The sequence below is a fragment of the Falco rusticolus genome, chromosome 3 (assembly GCF_015220075.1).
Source record: "Falco rusticolus isolate bFalRus1 chromosome 3, bFalRus1.pri, whole genome shotgun sequence".
In the NCBI taxonomy this organism is placed as follows: Eukaryota; Metazoa; Chordata; class Aves; order Falconiformes; family Falconidae; genus Falco; species Falco rusticolus.
In genome coordinates this window covers 24760734-24779150 of record NC_051189.1, presented here as the reverse complement: position 1 = coordinate 24779150, position 18417 = coordinate 24760734, and the positions used below count along the sequence as shown (strand labels likewise).

At 37.0% G+C, this 18417-nt stretch overlaps 1 protein-coding gene across 1 annotated transcript in view; it reads right to left on the bottom strand.

Annotated features, from left to right (window-relative positions):
• Positions 1-18417, bottom strand: part of ANGPT1 (angiopoietin 1) — a 170537-nt gene that overhangs the window by 82562 nt on the left and 69558 nt on the right. Inside the window, exons 2-3 of the mRNA XM_037381200.1 lie at positions 10815-10970; positions 7632-7753 (exon numbers count right to left, since the gene is read on the bottom strand). Of these exons, the coding sequence (XP_037237097.1) occupies positions 7632-7753; positions 10815-10970 (278 nt within the window). The remainder of the gene's footprint in view (positions 1-7631; positions 7754-10814; positions 10971-18417) is intronic.

Here is an 18417-nt window from a genome sequence, read left to right as displayed (position 1 = left end):
GAGTTGTTTCTACTAGATATCATGGAGCCTTAATATGAGTTCTTACTAATGATAACAATACAAAGATTAAACTCAGGCCCTGGATTTGCTATACAAGCTAGAGTACTGTAAAACTTTTTTCTTTTTTAAATAAAAGAAACGAAGCAGCAAACTACTTTTTCTAAAATGTTATAAATGTGGAACTTAAAAGACACTGAAGAAAATATACTTTGCAATGTCAGCATATCTAGTTCTTTGCAAACACGAAGGATCTGGGTAAAGGGGGGAAAAAAAGAAAAGATAGGAAGGGAAAACACTTTTTCTTGGGGTCCGAAGCACAAAGGGGAATGTGATATCTCATTCTAAAAGGCTCATTAATTAGTAACAAAAGCATAACAAGATTCAGTGGACAGGAATCAGATGATGGAAAGTGCCAAGCTGAAACAAAATATGGATTTTGAAGCCAAAGACAATAAATTATTTTAACACCTTATGAAATATGTAGCTGATTTTTTTCATCACTTGAACTCTAACATCAAACACGATACCTTTATGCTCTAGACTCACATGGATTTTTTTGAAAATATTTATGTGGAAGTCTTTGAGCTCTGTTATGCAGAAGATCAGACTAAATATTTTAGTTCAGCAGAAGTTGTTGAAGATGTTCTGATGGAACTGGTTTTAGTCATGAAATGCTGCTAAAAAAGAAGTTCTATATGAATTTTATCAGTTCTGTCCACATTTTCACAGAAATTATTGAAATGCTCATTTTGACTCTAGGTTTTAACTTTTCTGATATATATATACCAATGAACTTCTGATAAGAATAAGGTGGACCCTGGGCACAGTCTATGATATAATGTGCCATAGATGTGGCCACATCCCAGCCTGACATCTTACAGTCCATCAAAAATGTTCTGTATTTTCAATGTTAAAGAAAATGTCATTCTTGAAAACAGAATATTGCTTCATAGTTAAATGGTAAGTAAAGACAAAAAAAGTTCCCTTTATCTTTCTCCATATCCTAGTACAGTACAGGGCATTTCCCTAATTCCACAGCATCCTATCTGTATGTCCACATCTAAATGATTTCCATATTTCAAAGATTTAATATAAAAGAAAGCCTCTGACGGCTACTATTTGTGCATTGCATTATTTGTTTCCCACCATGGCCTTCTGAAGACCATAGTAAATGAACCCATGGTGATGACAGTCTTATCTGTAGCAACACTGGCCATGTCAAGCAAGAAGGAAGACGCTGACAATGTTTAGAGCTTCCCAGTTTAGTGTCTACAGAGAAAGATATCAAGCAGATGTTTTATGGCTTTCGTAAAACTACATCCTAATATTTATGAGTGATGTGTCAACATGTGGTGGAAAGATGGGAGTGTCGTAGCTCTTAGTTCCTTTACAGTTTTCTATGTAGATTAAAAGGCCTGTTATTTTAAAATGCAAAACTAAGCTATTTTAAGGAATACATATGCCTTTGTGCAATGATCTTTCTATATTCATAAATCTACAACAGATAAGTCCTGAGGATAGGACCACTCCCTGTATTCCTGGGAGAAATCCAAAACATTCATTGTGTTTTACTAAAAATCGATGAGAAACCTTTGGTCAAAGCTCCAAATGAACAACAGCAGAACCTTCACATAGACTGGGGATTTTTGTGCTAGCCTGTTCTAAAAGGAAGAAATTCTTAACCAGCATGAGAAAAGCTGATCTTATGGCCTTTGACTCCAACGTGACAAGAATTTTTCATTTGCATTGTTACATTCATATTTATTATAGCTTATTTACCTTTAAAGTGCTAGAAACCTCATTAAAAAATCTTGAAATAGGTTGAAACCCATTACCAAGATATTTCAATATTTTTTTAACAGTTACAAGACCACTCTGATCTCTCTTTTCCCCTTTCTAGTATACAAATACCAAGAAGAAATAACTTTGCTGGGTGTTTGGTAAATATATTTTCTCAAATTTTTAAAGAGGCACTGTGAAGACAGAGTTAAAATGAAAGTATTTCTACTAGTTTTCATTAATGACTACTGCTGACATAAAATATTAAAGAGAACAAAACCAGGGCTGTCTCTATACTAATTAATCCAACAATCTGTAGAGGTTGACTGAAATTGTTATATAACATAATTTTATAACACTTTCCAGTAAAATGTTATGGGCATGATGTAATGACTGGTCTTTCTTACAGTAAGTTCACTGTATATGTTTTCTATACATTTGAAATTCCTATATGTTTCCTATATGTCAAAATTCCTCTTTACGTTTGAAAATATTGCTGACCTGGCTGGAGAGATGAAGGAATCATGGGAACCACAACAGTCACAGTAAAAGTAAATCATAATTCACTAGAAGTGTCATATAGATACACACACACACGCCTGTGCATGTGCACACACACACACATATATGTGTAGTTTTTACAATTGTAGCCACCATTTGGGGAAACAAATCAGCATTTGGGGAAAGAATGTGGTTGTAAAGAAACAAATGGTGTTGTTAAAATGGGTAAATACCAATATTATCCATTGAACAACTCTTTGGATTCATTATCTAGAAGACAGTTAAATTAAAAACAACCACCACTCCACCCTCTTGACCCCCCCAAACCCAGGCAAAGTTAATTTTCCTAAAGGTTAACCATGTCTCAATGTCTGGCTTGCTGATCTTGGCAAGGCTAGGAATCTATTTTCAACCATACAAATGATGTGTTAACTTTGTCAGGATATAAGCCAGTGGGATGCTTCAGTGCAACTGTGCTGTGTCCAGCTGATTCAGAAAAAGCCCTCTGATAATGCTGGAGAGGATAGAAGGCCTGCACAGAAGTCGAAGAATGACTTCCAGTGAAAGCTGTTGCCATTTCGAAAGGTGATGAAGTAGAACATATAGAAAGCGCTCTGGCAGCTCTCTGGGGTGGAAGGAAAGTTTGGTTTAGACAACCTGCCTTATAAGGTAGGTAGTTTATTCACTAATCCATTCCAGATTACAGCAGTTTAAGAGACTTCTTTATCTTTGTTTTCAGGGGCCTCAAGTTTAGGCATGTGAGAACAGTATATTGACCAGATCTTAGGGATAGACATCTTTTGCATTAAAACAAGCTTTAAAAAAATCTGGATTGATTAAAGATATAGATAAAAACATTTACTTTGCTGAGCTATTCAATAAGTAAAGACAAATAATGTCACTTTAGAAAAAAAAATATTTGGCCAAAATATGATTTTTTAAATTTTTTTTTTATTACGTGTGTATGGGAAGACAAACAGGTAGAGGATTTAAATGCTTATTTTTGAGTGAAAGAACAGTATTTTCTCATTGAGACGGCTTTTTTGTACTTGCTTTTACATGAGTGAAATTTTCCCTATATTGTTAGGTGCTGACCATTCATACTTACTTTGGTGGTCTGATATTGTCTGATCATTTTAAGGAAATATAAAAATATGTTTTCTCTTATTTATTAAGGCCAGTAAAGTAACTGGTCACTTAGCATCAGTAAGCTTATTTTTTATACCAGTGACAAGATAATTCCATTGAAATCACAAAAGTGAAGTGAAAATTCTGCATTTTTCTCTTTAGTACATGCAAAACATGAAAATAAAACTCATCAAACATACTGTGCTTCCTCATCTTTCACCAAGTCAGATGGAAATTCAGGAATCATTCTTGAGTCCTTGCCTTTCACAAAATGCAACAGCTCTTATACTGTAAAGTGTTAATCTAGTTTGATTTTCTGCAAATTCAAGTCGGATTTTCTGTTTAAATTTCACTTTTAATATTTATTGCTGGAAGACCCAGATTCCATTATCTTTTTCCTCATTTGTTTAATTTGAGTAAATAAAAAGTTATTTTCACACTTGCATATTGAAACAAATGGCACACAATAAGTTAAATGCAGATGGTATACTTTGAAAAAAAGGGGGGGCCTCAAAGGCACTTAATCAGGGAAATATTTCAATAATAAATCAAAATAGTTTTTAGCAAACTCTTGTGGGAGAAAAAATGGCAATGGAAGAAACCACCATTTACATTATAGTGGGTGGGAACCCACACAATTAAGTTATTTATGTCATGCAAGCACTCAATAGAAACATGATTCTGGGGCAAATGTGATTCTACTTATGCCATGGAATATCTTCCACTTCAGTGGGATAAAACGAAAAAAATTGGCCACTCTTTCCAGCAGAGGCAGGAAGTGAAGAGAAAGGCCAAGAACAGACATTTCTAGTCTAAAGAACATGGTTCCCTGTTTACATGCAGTGTTCATTTTGTTTAAGGGTAATATACAAGTTTTTGCAGTACATCAGCAATCATTTATTACTACTCTAAGATTTTGCATTACTTTCCTTCAAAATCCAGTTCTTTGAAAGTGATTAAGATCATTATTTTTATTTTATATAGAGGAAATTTTAGCACAGAGATTATTTCTTTCACAGAGAAAGAAATAATCTGCTCATGGTACAGCATCTGTTTTGATTATTTTCAAGATGGTATTAGTTTCTACACTCATTCCCACTCTGGTGTACACCTACTGCAAAAGAAAGGCCTTTTCCAAAGAAAGCTTGCAGTCCATGTAAGCAACATGGATAAAAGGAGTTTTCTCAATTATTTTATTGATATGAAATTGACGTGGAGAGGGATGAAACATTTTAACTGTAAGAAACAACAGAACATAGCCTGATGGGTATTCTGTAAGTATTGTTTAAAGTTAGGCAAGCTAAAATCATTGGCGTGTCCAGAAACCTAGTATCTGCTGAGATCACTGAGATTCGTCCTATAGGGAATTTGACACACACACATAATTGATTTCAGATTAGAACCTACAAGGCCAAGACCACACAGTTCTTTCTTAGGAGTAGATGATGATACAGGAGCCATTGACCCATATTATAGAGCAATCATAACACTGCCCTCTCCCTAATTTTATCACTCCCAAGGAGAGAGTAACAGAACATGGGCAGTGTATAGCTGGTTCTTACTTCTTTCCATGATGAAACTGAATATGTTTTTTCCTTTATCCACATACAACTATACTTCTGAGAGAATCCACATACAACTATGCTTCTGAGAGAAACAATTGGGTACAGTGTGCTTTTTAACATACCCCTCCTTCTATTCTGAAAAACCAAGGCAGACCATTTTGTCATGTCACAGACCATTTCATCATAATGTCAGCCAAGTCAAAGGTCAACTGAAGTAAAACTTTGTTTACTGGATGAAGGCTTTACACCCTGACACATTGCTAAGATAAATAAAAAAATTCAGATTATTAAGTACTCAAGACTCACTGTCTTGAGTAGCCAATAAGATTTTGTTGCTAACAAGATTGCACAACATAAAAATGCAAGAAGTTATACTTAACTAATATTTGGGCTAATTCCAAACTGAAATAGTTTTGTAACATGTAGAATGAACTGCCTGCTGCACATGTCTACTCTCTCCATGGACTATGGGGAGAGCCCACATATGCAGTTTATGTGAGTTATTTAGTTTTGAGATAGCTGAAGTACAATTTAATCCCACACTAATTTATTCATCTTTCCAACTGGTCAAGGGATATCCCTGAAGTTCAAGAGTTTTCAATGTAATCCAGCTTCTCCAGAATAACATCTGCTGGAATTACTAGTTATAAACAGTTGTTAGATTGAATACATGAATTTGGTTTTCATAACCAGTAGCAATAAAGGAAAATTATTTGACCAGTTGACACATTGAGCAAACACGTTCCACTGTAACAATTATTTTTTGTCATTATCTGATTCTTTGCCTTCTTTTCCCAGAAGCTCCTTGCTAGATATGGTGTTAGTCTTCTTTATGTGTAACCATGGGCAAGGTCTTCACACCTCAGCTGCTGATTCCTGTCCGGCAGCGTGGGGGTCACACTGCCTTTTTTGGCAAAATGACTGATCTCAGTTTAACCAGTCCTCTAAAGTTTGTACAAGACACTTCAGTAACTACCTTGCTTTTAAAGCTTTTTGCCTTATTTCAAAATCAAATACAGATACAGGACATAGAGACCTTAGTCCCAGTCAGACTTACCTCACAGTTGTTCTTCCCAGAAGGAAACTGAGAGTGAAGTTATGGAGCGAAAGCACTCTCTGGCCTCCCTGCTTAAACCTGGCCATTGCAGAGGCAGAAATATGAGCCTTAGGTCTCCAAAAGGGCAGCCAGCTAAGAAAATGGCTTTACCCACTGTATCGAGTACAGGTGCCTAGGCGCCAGCAACGGGGGCTGTAGGGTGGCCTCTGTGAGGGGGCTGCCCTGGGCTGCACACAGCCGGTTCCAGCCGGCTCCAACATACCCGCCACAGGGCATGGCTGGGCCCCTCGGCCACAGTGGTGGTGCCTCGGTGATAAGAAAGGGTAAAACCACCATATGACCATGTGAGGAGTAAGGGAAAAAAGTTAAAGAAACAATGCTGCAGGCACTGAGGCTGGAGAAGCAGGAGGCGCCAGGGCAGCCATGCCCCTGCAGCCGGTGGGACAGGCCATGGCGGAGCAGGTATTTCCTGTGGAGGAGCCCTCGCTGGGGCAGGTGCACAAGGGAGCTGCAGCCTCTGTGGCTGCCCACATTAGAGCAATCATATCTTGAAGGACTGCAGCCCGTAGGAAAGAACCATGCTGGAGAAGGGAAAGAGCATGAGGAAGGAGAGGCAAAGCTGCATGAATGGACCACAACCCCCATTCCTCATCTCTCTGCACAGCTTGGGGCAGGGAGGAAGAAGAGTCAGGAGTGAAGCTGAACTAGGGAAGGAGAAGAGGTAGGGGGCACATGTTTTTGTTCTTATCTCTTATCTTCCTACACTGTTATTAATTGGCAATAAATAAGACTGTTTTGCCCATGATAGTAATTGATAAGTGATCTCCCTGTCTTTATCTCGACCACAAGCTTTTTCATCATATATTCTCCCCTTGTCCTGTTGATGTGGGGCAATAAGAGAGCAGCTGGGTGAGCACCTGGCAGCTAAACAAGGTCAACCTACCTCACGGGCTCTCTGAAGTATTGGATTGCTGCTTCCAGTGCCTTCGGGTACTGAGTCCCTGTGGCACAGAAAGGGACAACACTGGAACTTCTTGACTCTCATTTCAGTGCTTAAAAATTTATATGCTGATAAACAGTTTTTTCTTCAATTTCAACAGAAAACCCAAATGTTTACCCTTCACTTGTTCTTTAAATGGAGTGTGGCTTCAAGTGTGCTATATATGAGTCCAAAGGGAGAGATCGATCCTTCTACATGTTGGATCTTTAAAGCCATTAAAATTAGAAAGATGAGCTACTGAAGATTTTCTGTTTCTTACACATTTTAAGATAACTGATAATCTCGTAATTATTTTTATTTTTCTACTTGAAAGTGCTCATTTAAGTTATCCCTATGTTTTTCAGTAGCAGGAACGGTGTTCATGGGACTACATTGTCATGAAGTACTCTAAGATGTAAACTTACAGTGCACAGTACGGTGGTAAAAATCAACTTACATTAATCATACAGGAGCTAATATAGTGTAAAATCACTTCCTATCTCTTTTAGCCATTTCAGAAATATACTTTCTACCTACCATATTTGCTTCTTCCATTTCATCAGTTTCTTAGAACAAAGTATGCACAGACCACTTTGTGATGAGACCAGCTGCTCATTCTTACCTGTTTTTCTCATGAATTTTCAGGATTTCATGTGTTTGTTGTAGCAGCTGTTTTTCTAACTTGTACGTTGACAATGAATTTTCCAGTAGCTGAATTTCAAGTCTGGATGTTTGATTTAGCACCTTAAGGATAAATTAAAAACATTAATGTTTACATTGTCCTAGTTATGTTGTTATAGCAACATAATGCAACCATTTCATTCTGATTTGATGATTCATCAAAAATTGTTTCTAAATCCCTTTTTAACCTCCACTGTTCAGCTGGTACGGAAATGTGCTCAGTCAAGCTACACTGATATGTACCAGCTGATATTCTGGCACCCTGTTTACTGTGGAATAATACTAGGCCGGCACAAAAAGGAAAGGTGACTGCCAAATAAGCTTCATTTCAGCGGAAAGAACAAGAGGCATGCCTTAAACATGTATTCCTACAAAGCATGCTTAAACCAGAAGAGTGCAAGAATACTTGAACTGAAGCCAAAGTGTTGCATCCGCTATTTTGTAAATAGAGCTCCTACTTCAGCTTTCCCCTGAGTTCTCTCTTTTGCTGTGTTGGCAGAAGTCTGGTGTCTGCTTATGTTATCACTACTTCCACTTTTACACAGATTTTTAAGATGAAGGCTGTGATACTAAACATTGCTTTATGCAACTGTTTTTCACTTTAGTGGTGGTCTGTATCAATGCACAAGTATATCAGACTGAAAGAAGCCTTTTAGTTATATGAAAGAGAATAGATTCTAGCGAAAAAAATAGTTCAAAATTGGGAACTACAGAATGCTTTCAAGAATGAAAGCAATAATATTAATTAATATTAGTTGGTTTTGTTGGGAGATTTGTTAGGATTCATTACATAGAATCTGAAGGAGTAATCGTAAATTGCCTTTGTATATATGTGTGCACACAACAGCTGAGATGCAATCCATTCTGGAACTGAAAATTACGCCTTTTTAATGGAACCTATCAGACTTTTCTTGGAAGGACATTTATCAATATCATCATAGCATTCTATGATAACATTTTCTCATGCATACCTGATAGGAATTTGTTAGAGTATAAAGCTAAAAGAATAGCTCCCAAGGTCAACCCAGTGCCTTCTTTTTGTTTGAAATTGTTGACATTCACAGAGCAACTTGAGATGTCTCTTTTTAAGAGTACAGAGATTGAAAAAATTGGAAACTATCAGTGTGGAGCTGTTATTTCTTCAAGATGGATACATTTGGAAGTGCCAGGAGGCATCACCACACTTTCAGAAGGACCTAGCAGAAGTTGGATGTTGGCAAGGGGTAAGAAGACAGGAAAGCACCAACAGATTTCCAAAGAGGATACATCAGTGGAGCAGCCTACAAAATGTCATTAGAGCTTCAGATAGAGAAGAAAGCCTAAAAGGAATAGGTGAGATTTTGGATGGCTTGGGGATTGGGAATGGGTCAGTGAGATGTTAAGGAGGTGGAGGCTCTATTTCAGTACTTCAGACTCCTTGTTATTCTGGTATGAGTATTTCTTATTACAGGCATGAGATCCTGGCCTGCCTTTCTCCTCGTATCCTACAGAACCTCACCTCTTTGCCATGCAGCTGGCTACCTCCATCACTGCCAAGAGTAGTCTCTTTTCATTGTCTTGAGCCACCTGAACCACTCTTTCTGGATTGATGGTAAAGCTAGGGACTACAGGGACTTTCTCATACACTGAAAACAGGGAGATGGGAAATGCCATCACTGAGCTGAAAGAGCAAGTACTGGAACAAGGAAGAGCCATTCCCACTGATATCTTGAACATCCCTTAAATTCTTCAGCAATAGGTGTAGAAGGCAGAAGTAATCCACTGCACACAGTTGCCAATGATGCATCTACCTTGATGTGATTCCTCCATGGAAAAGTCAGATGGGGAAATGCACATTTTATCCCCTACCTGTTTAAAGGAGGAAACTCTGAATGAGTGCTCAACAGCTATACCTATCTGGGTGTTTTGGGATATAATAAGAGTTCCTACACCTCCTTTTTCTTTACTGAACTTATGATACTACAGTCTATAGGTCTTCACCTCTTATGTTTCCATTTAGATATTTTGTTGGCACTGAATTAAAGGTTTTCCACAACATTTTCATAAATTAATATACTATTTTTTAGAAACCATGGTCACTTGAAATCACCACATTTATAAGTGAATGTTGATCTGTTAACCAAGATGTAGAAAAAAAGGTACAGGGAACCCATGTAAGACTGTATCTGTCTTTCATAATTACTATTGTTTGTCAGTGTAACGTAATGTGATTATGTAAAAACTTGGTAATGATATTGTAAATGTAAAGTCATTAGAACAGAAAATATGATCTTTCTAGAAGTATATATGGTACTAGAAGAAACCAAATAAATGGAATACTTTAACTCCCCTGTTCTGAATGAACAGCAGATGCAGTGCATCCGGTAATACACCACAGGCTACAAAGATCAGGAGGGCTTTAGGAAAAGGAAAACAAATATGCATCTTATACTGATATAATAATACAAATAGCAAAAAATAGTACTATCTTTGCAATAAGCCCAATATGGAACTGCACTCTGTCTTCTGACACTGACAGTCTTGTCACTTCAATAACAACAGTGGTTTTAGTGCTAGGAATCATATGGGGATGGCTCTTTAAAGTCATGTGATGTTATACAACTTCACAGTAATAACAAATACAATACATGGTGTTTTATAAAGAAGTTGATGCTTGTCCCTCCCTTTTCACAGTTTAAAAGCTGCAGACATCCACTACAATAGCTGGAAACATCTTGCAGAAAATAAAATTTCTTGTAATAGCAAAGAGGCAAAAAGCAATAGAGATCAAAGGCTTTGTTTTAGCCTGAAACTCATTATTTAGCTTGACACTTGTATCATTCACAGTTGGTAGCTGGGCTGTTTATTTGAAGTCAAATGCTGATTCAGTTCCTGGACAGTCCTGTCTGCCTTACACACACAGAGCTAAATATACTAACCAAACGAAATCAAAAGAAAGGCACATAACAAGGGTCAGTCATCACCACTGTTGGTACCGAGAAACAGAGTGTGTATGTTTCTTGGAGCTCTGTGTTGAAATGCTTTGTGTGGTTATGCATTAGAAAAGAAAGGGGTATGGATGGGAAAAGGATGGGAAAAGTTCTCTGCAATTAACAGCTTTTAGAAAACCACTCTGAGAGCATACCTGGGTTTCAACATCCGTGAGTTTTCTTGTCTGCTCTGCTGTCTGGCTGAGAAGGCTGGTCCCTATCTCGAGCATGGTGGCGGTGTGGTTCTGAACAGCATTCTGCTGCAGCTGCACCATCTCTGATTTCATGTTTTCCACAATGTAGTTCTCAAGCTGTAAAAGAGAAGAGACTGTAGCTGTTGTATTTTCACCTGTTTAGGCATTCTGGTGACATAAGGGTGCAAAGCTGATATTCTTGCCAAAAGGGGAAATCTCAACATTTTCAGAGGGAGCCCAAATCTCAGTTGACCCTGGATTATTGAGGTAGGGATCTGACTGTCTGGGTAGCCCCTTCTAGTCACAAAGTCCCAAAGTTTTTCCAAGTATTAGAGCCTGCTGGCATGAGCAGGCCCTACCTGCCACCATCTGTGTCAAGGTTGCAGTGAGCATTTGCAGTAGAGGTGTCATGACAGCTCCTAAATGAACCCCTAAAAGAACAAACTACATCACAGGGAAATGCTAGGTTCTACTTATACATCATAACTTATGTGTGAGTCCTTCATGGAAGAGATCCTACCACGTACTTACTACCTCCCCTGGATTGCTCCTATCTCACAGTATTCAGCAATATGATTTTTCACTAGGTTAGATCCCCACAAAAGGTTTCACAAACTCAGCAATGAACATGGCTTAGTTTAGTTGTGACAAAAATGTATAAAGGAATGGAGACATTGTCATGGCAATAGAAGAAGGAAGTTGTTGACCAAAAAAACACAGAAAGTTTTGCTCCTTTTTGGTTTTTTGTTGTCCTGATGTTGTTGCCTTGCATTTGCAGTCTGTTGAACAGAATATTAATTAGAACCCTTTAAATAAACTGGGCACCCCAGAGAAAGGGGCACTTTTTGTTCTGGTTTATTTTAGTTAACGTAAGCAGGGTCATTCCTTTCTAGCTACCTAGATCCTCACCCTGCCACAGCAGACCAAAGACCCAGGACCATTTAAAATCTAATGAGACAGTTTCTTACTTATACAAGCATTGCTTTGGCATCTTGCTTTATGTGCTCCATAAAGTATTAACATGAAGAAAGGTGACACAGAACATTGTTTTCAATAGCTTCCACTGAAATCAACTGTAATCCAGCCAATTTACACCCAGTGAAGTTTTGGTCCTCAGTTTCATTTTGTGGCCAATCATGTTTTTTATGGTTACCCGATTGCAGACATAAGCAACCACTGTTTTACCTAATAATTTTAATCACATTGGACCTGCTTCTGCTGCAGTAAACATGTTTCATTGTGAAAGGTAAGCTGCACAGCTAAATAGTAAGAACCAGATGGTGCTGATTTAAAGACTGAAGAAAGGAGTAGGAGTCAGGTATACAGTGTGATCAATAAGAAGGGCTGCTTTCATTTTATCTATAAGTATACCAGTGCTTATGGGTAACTACTGTTAGATGTTCTGATGAGCTGCATCAGCTGAACTCACAAAAGATTTATTACAAATTTGGTCACTTATGTGTACCTCCTACTAGTTTTATGAACATTTTAACAGAGAAGGGACACTGCCACAATGTAGAATATTTTCTGCATAAGACAGTTGTTGGTGTTTTGTGTTTAGCCCAGTTTGGAGAAACACTTAATATCCATGATGGTCAAACCCAAAGTGGATGTCCTAGTTTCAGACAACAAAAACATTTGCTTGAATTGCCAGGTAACCACTCTGGACTGAAAACCTGCAGAGTGTTTTAAGTGGTGAGGAAAATTTATTGTTGAATAGTCTGAGAAGTTTTAAAGTGAAATTTAACAGCCAAGGAAAACTGTATTGCAAAACATTGTCTGCAATGGATGGCACCATTTTCCACTCCCAGTGTAAGTTTACTGCTCTGTTTTAGTTTATTACTGTAAGATAAGTGTTACAGATATTAACCTAGTTCAAGGGAGACTTTACTGATCCATCACATTTCTACACCATGCTTTTATGTTCAGAAGCATTTTGCCTGTATATCTCTTTCATATCAGACAATGTGTTTTTAGCCACTCTACTTCAGGCGGTTTTCTAAACACTAATATTTTTTTCCTCAAAAACTATGATTTGGTTGCAAATAAACCCTATGAAAGAACCCCACAAACTGTACGGTTGTTCTTTTCCATATTCTGGTCCAGATATTGGAACACCTAAGCAAGAAGTTCAAATTTCTCCCACAGCTTTCACCTCCTAATGAAACACAGGGCTCTCATGTCATGGTACTGCCTGTGATGAGGTACCAACACATAAATTTTGTCACATCCAATGTCTTTTGTTTCCAGATAGGACCATAGCATGGCTGTGGTGTGGCTGTACAGTGTTTGATTTGTTAGTCAGCAGGTTTCTGAAACTGCCTTGCTGTACATGGGCCAAGAGGTACATGTGAGTAATGGATGTCTGGGAAAACCCATGCAAAATATGGTAGCTACACTTACTACACATCAGAAATCAGATATTTTCACACATCAATAAAAAGAAACACAGGTAGGGATATAAATGTAAAAAACCCCAAATAATATAATTAATTTCTAACCAACTTTTTACCTGTTATTTTTCTCACATTATAGAAAGGATTGCATTTGAAGTATCAAATTGCATCTGTGTGGAGCTACAGCAGGTTTTGACTAGCAAGAACACAGGCACAGATTGAGGCATATTGGATAACTTGTATTTTTAATTACTGTAGCCTAAAGCATTCCCCATGGTATCCAGTCTTGGGCAATTACCCTTGGTTAGTCACCCCTAAAACAGCCTCTGGTTGAATCTGAGACTGACTCATTATAACAACAAAGCTGATTTTCCTGTTTCAGAATCACTCATTAAATGCTTTTGTAATTATTTGGTGTCCAGTACACTGCCACGATGGTTTCTGTGAGCACATCTCAGGAGTATCAGGAATTATTCATTCAGGCAAAGGAGGGTAGAGCAAGAGCTGATATAATGTAGAGGTTATGTTACATTAATTCCCTTTCCTTCCTTCACCCACTTCTTTTAGTTTGCACAGTAGTTTTATTGGTTGCAATACTGGCCTTGCTAAAATCAATGGCAAAATTTCCTTTTACTTCAATAAGCAAAGACTTCACATAGTATTTTTATTGCAGGAAACTAAAATTTACCAGGTTCATTATGACCAAGCACTGAGTTTTATCTGAAGCCTTCCCTTTTTTGGAGGCATTGTATTAAGTGTACTGAACCTTAGAATGAGCTTTCTTTGTGGTTAGTTGAGAGGAATAGCATCTATTTAACAGGTGATAAAAGGATCTTTGCAGGGTGGCCTCACAGAAAATGTGACACATGGAAACCTATTCATGGAGGTAAACTCAAGAACATTTAGGCATTTAAGCAATTTCTTAGCACCCCTTCACCCTATAATTAAGTTAAAATCAATCTTTCCAGAGACTCTGCTTTAAAGAGTAAATCCATAATGCCTGATGAAATACTTTTTTCAGTGAATCCACTTTATGTTTGGATTTTCAAATCTTTCTATTACTGTTTCTTCTTATTTCAGTTACTTTTTGTTGCAAAAGTGAAACAGAGAATACTTTTCTGTATTCTGTTCCCCCCCATCCCACCCCTCCCACTATATGGCTTTCTATAGTACATGGATGTCTTTGTTATTAATTTGACTGCATCTGCTTTTGGTAAGACTCATTGCATTGGACAGGAGTTTTCAGAATTACTGGTGGGAGCATAATACTGTTATAACATTCTCAGAAATAAAACTGTCAGAAGGTTCAGTGTTATTGTTTAATAAACATTCCAGAGGATTATGCATTAAAAGTATCTACTTCTTTCTGGACAATGTTTATTGAATAATCTTCATAGAAACCACCCAAACACTAACAGAACTATTAAAATGGAAACTGTAACTTAGGGTCTAAGTAAATGATAATGGTTTGTGGCAGATGGCTTATAAATAAAGTAAGAGCTTTTTCTTTTACTTTGATCAAGTAATGTTGGTCCCATGTAATTATGTTAAGGGATGCTATGATGCCCAGATGACATTAGGTTTTTATACAGTGCCTTAGAACAAGAATGCAAGTTAAATACTACTATCCTTCTCCTACCATATATTGCACATCTTTTGGAATAATGGAAAGACAATGGACCAGTGATATTTTTGAAGAACTTTTTTGTCTTGTCTTGTCTTGTTTGGCATACTTAAAGGTGTACCAGTAATACTACACTACAACAACCAATGAAAGGTCAGTTCTTCCTTCTTTGGGTTTCTGTACAAAGGCAGGTCACACCTCCCCATACCAACAAACTGCGTGGCAAGTCAGATATAAAAGTGACATTTGATGTAATTTGTATTTTATAAAGATATAAACAGCCTTAGTGTGAATAAGCTGGAAGAAGTTGAAATATATGGAATACCATAGCATTTCTTTGACTTTTGTAGAAGCAGAAAGGGCTTAAGGACTTTATCACCAAGAAAAGAAATTTTATTTGTGCATTGAAAAAAACAATATATATTTAAAAAAAATATCAACTACTACAAACTATTTGCCAATGAGAAAAAATTCATAAAGCAAGAAATTTGCAATGATGCAGCTGTCTCGTATTACAGATCCAAGGAGTAGAAACCAGCCAGAATATATCTTTCCACTATTTCTGACAATATGAGATCAGTGGAAATCAAGGAAAAAAGAACATGGATGGCATATAAAGGCAATGAATAATGCTCAAATAATGAATAATGCTTACAACTACCTGAAAAGAGGTTGTAGACAGGTGGGGGTAGTCTTAATAAGTGACAGGACAAGAGGAAATGGACTCAAATTGCGCCAGTGGAGATTTAGATTGGATAGTAGCAAAATTTTCTTTACTGAAACAGTGATCAAGCATTGCAACAGGCTGCCCAGGGAAGTGGTTGAGTCACCATCCTTGGAAGTGTTTAAAAAACATGTAGATGTGGTGCTTAGGGACATAGTTTATTGGTGTAGTAGGAAGTGCCATGTTAGTAGTTGGACTTGATGGTCTTAAAGGTCTCTTCTGACTTAAATGATTCTATGGTTGCAACCATCCAGCCAATTCCTTATCCACTGAGTGGTCCACCCACCAAATCCATGTCTGTCCAGTTTAGAGACAAGGATGTTGTGCAGGAGAGTTTCAAAAGCTTTACACAAGTCCATATAGATGTCAGTGTCTCTTCTCTCATCCATCAATGCTGCATCCCCATCATAGAAGGCCACAAAATTTGTCAGACATGATTTGCCCTTAGTGAAGCCATGTTGTCTGTCACCAGTCACCTCATTCCAATTGTTCCAAATTCATCAAAGATGCTTTCTGTTAAATCCTTGAATCCTTGAACGCCTGCATCTTTGGCATTTCATATGTTTACTCTCTGGCTATAAAGTATAATTAATAAACAATTAAATTGTCATCAGGAAAAACAGATGGTTGAGTATGTTTAATTTATAGCCCACATTACATATACATATATAAAAACTGTGAACATACTCATATATATGGAGGCTCACAGATACAAAAAACTGTTACTTGTTTCTTTAGCATGTGACCAGTGAAACCACAGCTGCATTCTCAGCACAGAGCAACCAAACCCTGTTTGATTCAGCTCCAGCTGACTGATACTGAGATTTCTAATCTAGGTGACTTCCAATATACTGATGATACTTGTTCTTATGGTGGTTGAACTTGGTTTTATGACAACTTCTAGTTAAATAACAGTTTGCTATGAATGTAGAAGAATCTTTCAGCTAGTTGAAAGAAATAATAAAGAAGAAACCAACAGGCTTTCTTCTTCAGATAAAGAAAAAGATGACCAGACATGCTTTTATCAGAACAAATCTGGGAATCAGGGGTAACAAGTGTAAGAGATTATTCCGAAACACATGAGGTCATCTTTCTGCTGCATTCACCTTCAGTACAGTATCTACAGGAGTTGTGTTTCTAGTTCTGAACATTGCAGTTCAATAAAGATGTACATTATTTTGGTAGAGTGTATGGAAATCAAAAAGCAGTCATAAATCTATAAAATTGAAAGACTATGGAAAGTTTAGCTTAATAGGAAGGCTAAAAAGAAAATAAGTGACTAGGAGGACATAAAACTGCAAAGAGAAAGAAAATAATGTTTTCCACATCCATGAAGCCACAGTAAGTGAAGTCTAGCTTTTACAGTTAGGGGAAAAGTTTTCTAACAGTACAGGTAATAAAATACTAGTAGGGATTCTGTGGGAAAACTGTGAAAACTCCATCGCTGGGGGTCTTAAAAGAATACTTTAGGTAAAGAGCAGACAGACTAAATGGTATTTTATAGTTCTTTCTAGTTCTATTTTTTCATTCTTCTAAGGTTTTTTATTACTTTACTTCAGGACCTAATCTCACAGGATCAATATTTGGAATCAAATCTATAGTAAAAACTCCACTGAACTGAGAAGAGGTTTGGAAAACTCATCTCCTAATAAAACTTTTAGAAGGAAGCCAATAAAAGAATTAAACCCACAACAATGAAAAAAAGAATCCACATGTAGTGATGTAAACAAGAGAAACTGTTCTACATACACCAAATCAGCAAAATAAGGGAAGTCCTGAGGATCTTTCTGAATGTATGAATATACCTCATTAGGGACGCAGTCTGAAGAACCATCTGAGAAACTTATGCGAACCAGCTCTGCAATTATAAAATGGTAGCACTCCAGTTACTTCTATTAGGCCACCTTAGAAAATACAGTCTCTGAAAATCAATCAATTTGTGGATATTCAAGCTTGTGTCAGTGGTGGCTTGGCATCTGTACCACATTGTGTTACACAGTGAAGTACTTAAAATGTAATAGACAGTAATAGATAATTGCAGGGGAAGAATACACTGTATGACATCCCACTGGAATCTTGGGAAAATGGAACAAAAGTATTTTTATTAAGCACTGTACTTTAATATGAATACAAATAGTCCTTGCTACACTGGTCAAGACAAGATATGGGGAATACAGAGTTCTTTGTTTCAAGATACCAAGACTTTCCCAGTTAAGTTTACCCAGAAGCATAATATTCAATACATGGGTAATTTATGGGAGCAAGAAGGCTGAGTTTCATTTCCTCATGAAGTATCTGGAATATCAGAGTGTATTGACTTAGGCCAAGTATTGATTGTACTGGCCTGATAATTCAATCTGAGCTTTCTAGTAAAACATCTTCAAGAAATCTTTCCAATTTGTTTTCAAAGTTTTATATGACTCTAAAAGCTTGCCCACTTCTAGACTAAAACCCAAAAATCTTTATAAATGAAATTTATTTGTCATTTCGAATGTCATTAATTACGTATTACAAAAGCATACAAAACAGTGTAAGACTCAAATTACTTTTGTATGACTATTAGATCTCTCTCAGTTTTTTAACCTTAAGGGCTTAATAAAGTCAATAAGCAGCATAACTGTGAATCACATCAAATGTGATAAAATAGTCCCACAAGGAAGCTACTTATAACAAGTAAATCTTAACAATATGTTCTCATTTTCTACTGATTAGTAATATTTCTGGTTCAAAGAATTACCCAGTTTAATGTTAACCTTTACAAATTTTATTACAACATGAACTGTACTTTTCTTTCTTGATCTAACTTTCCAAACCACTTAA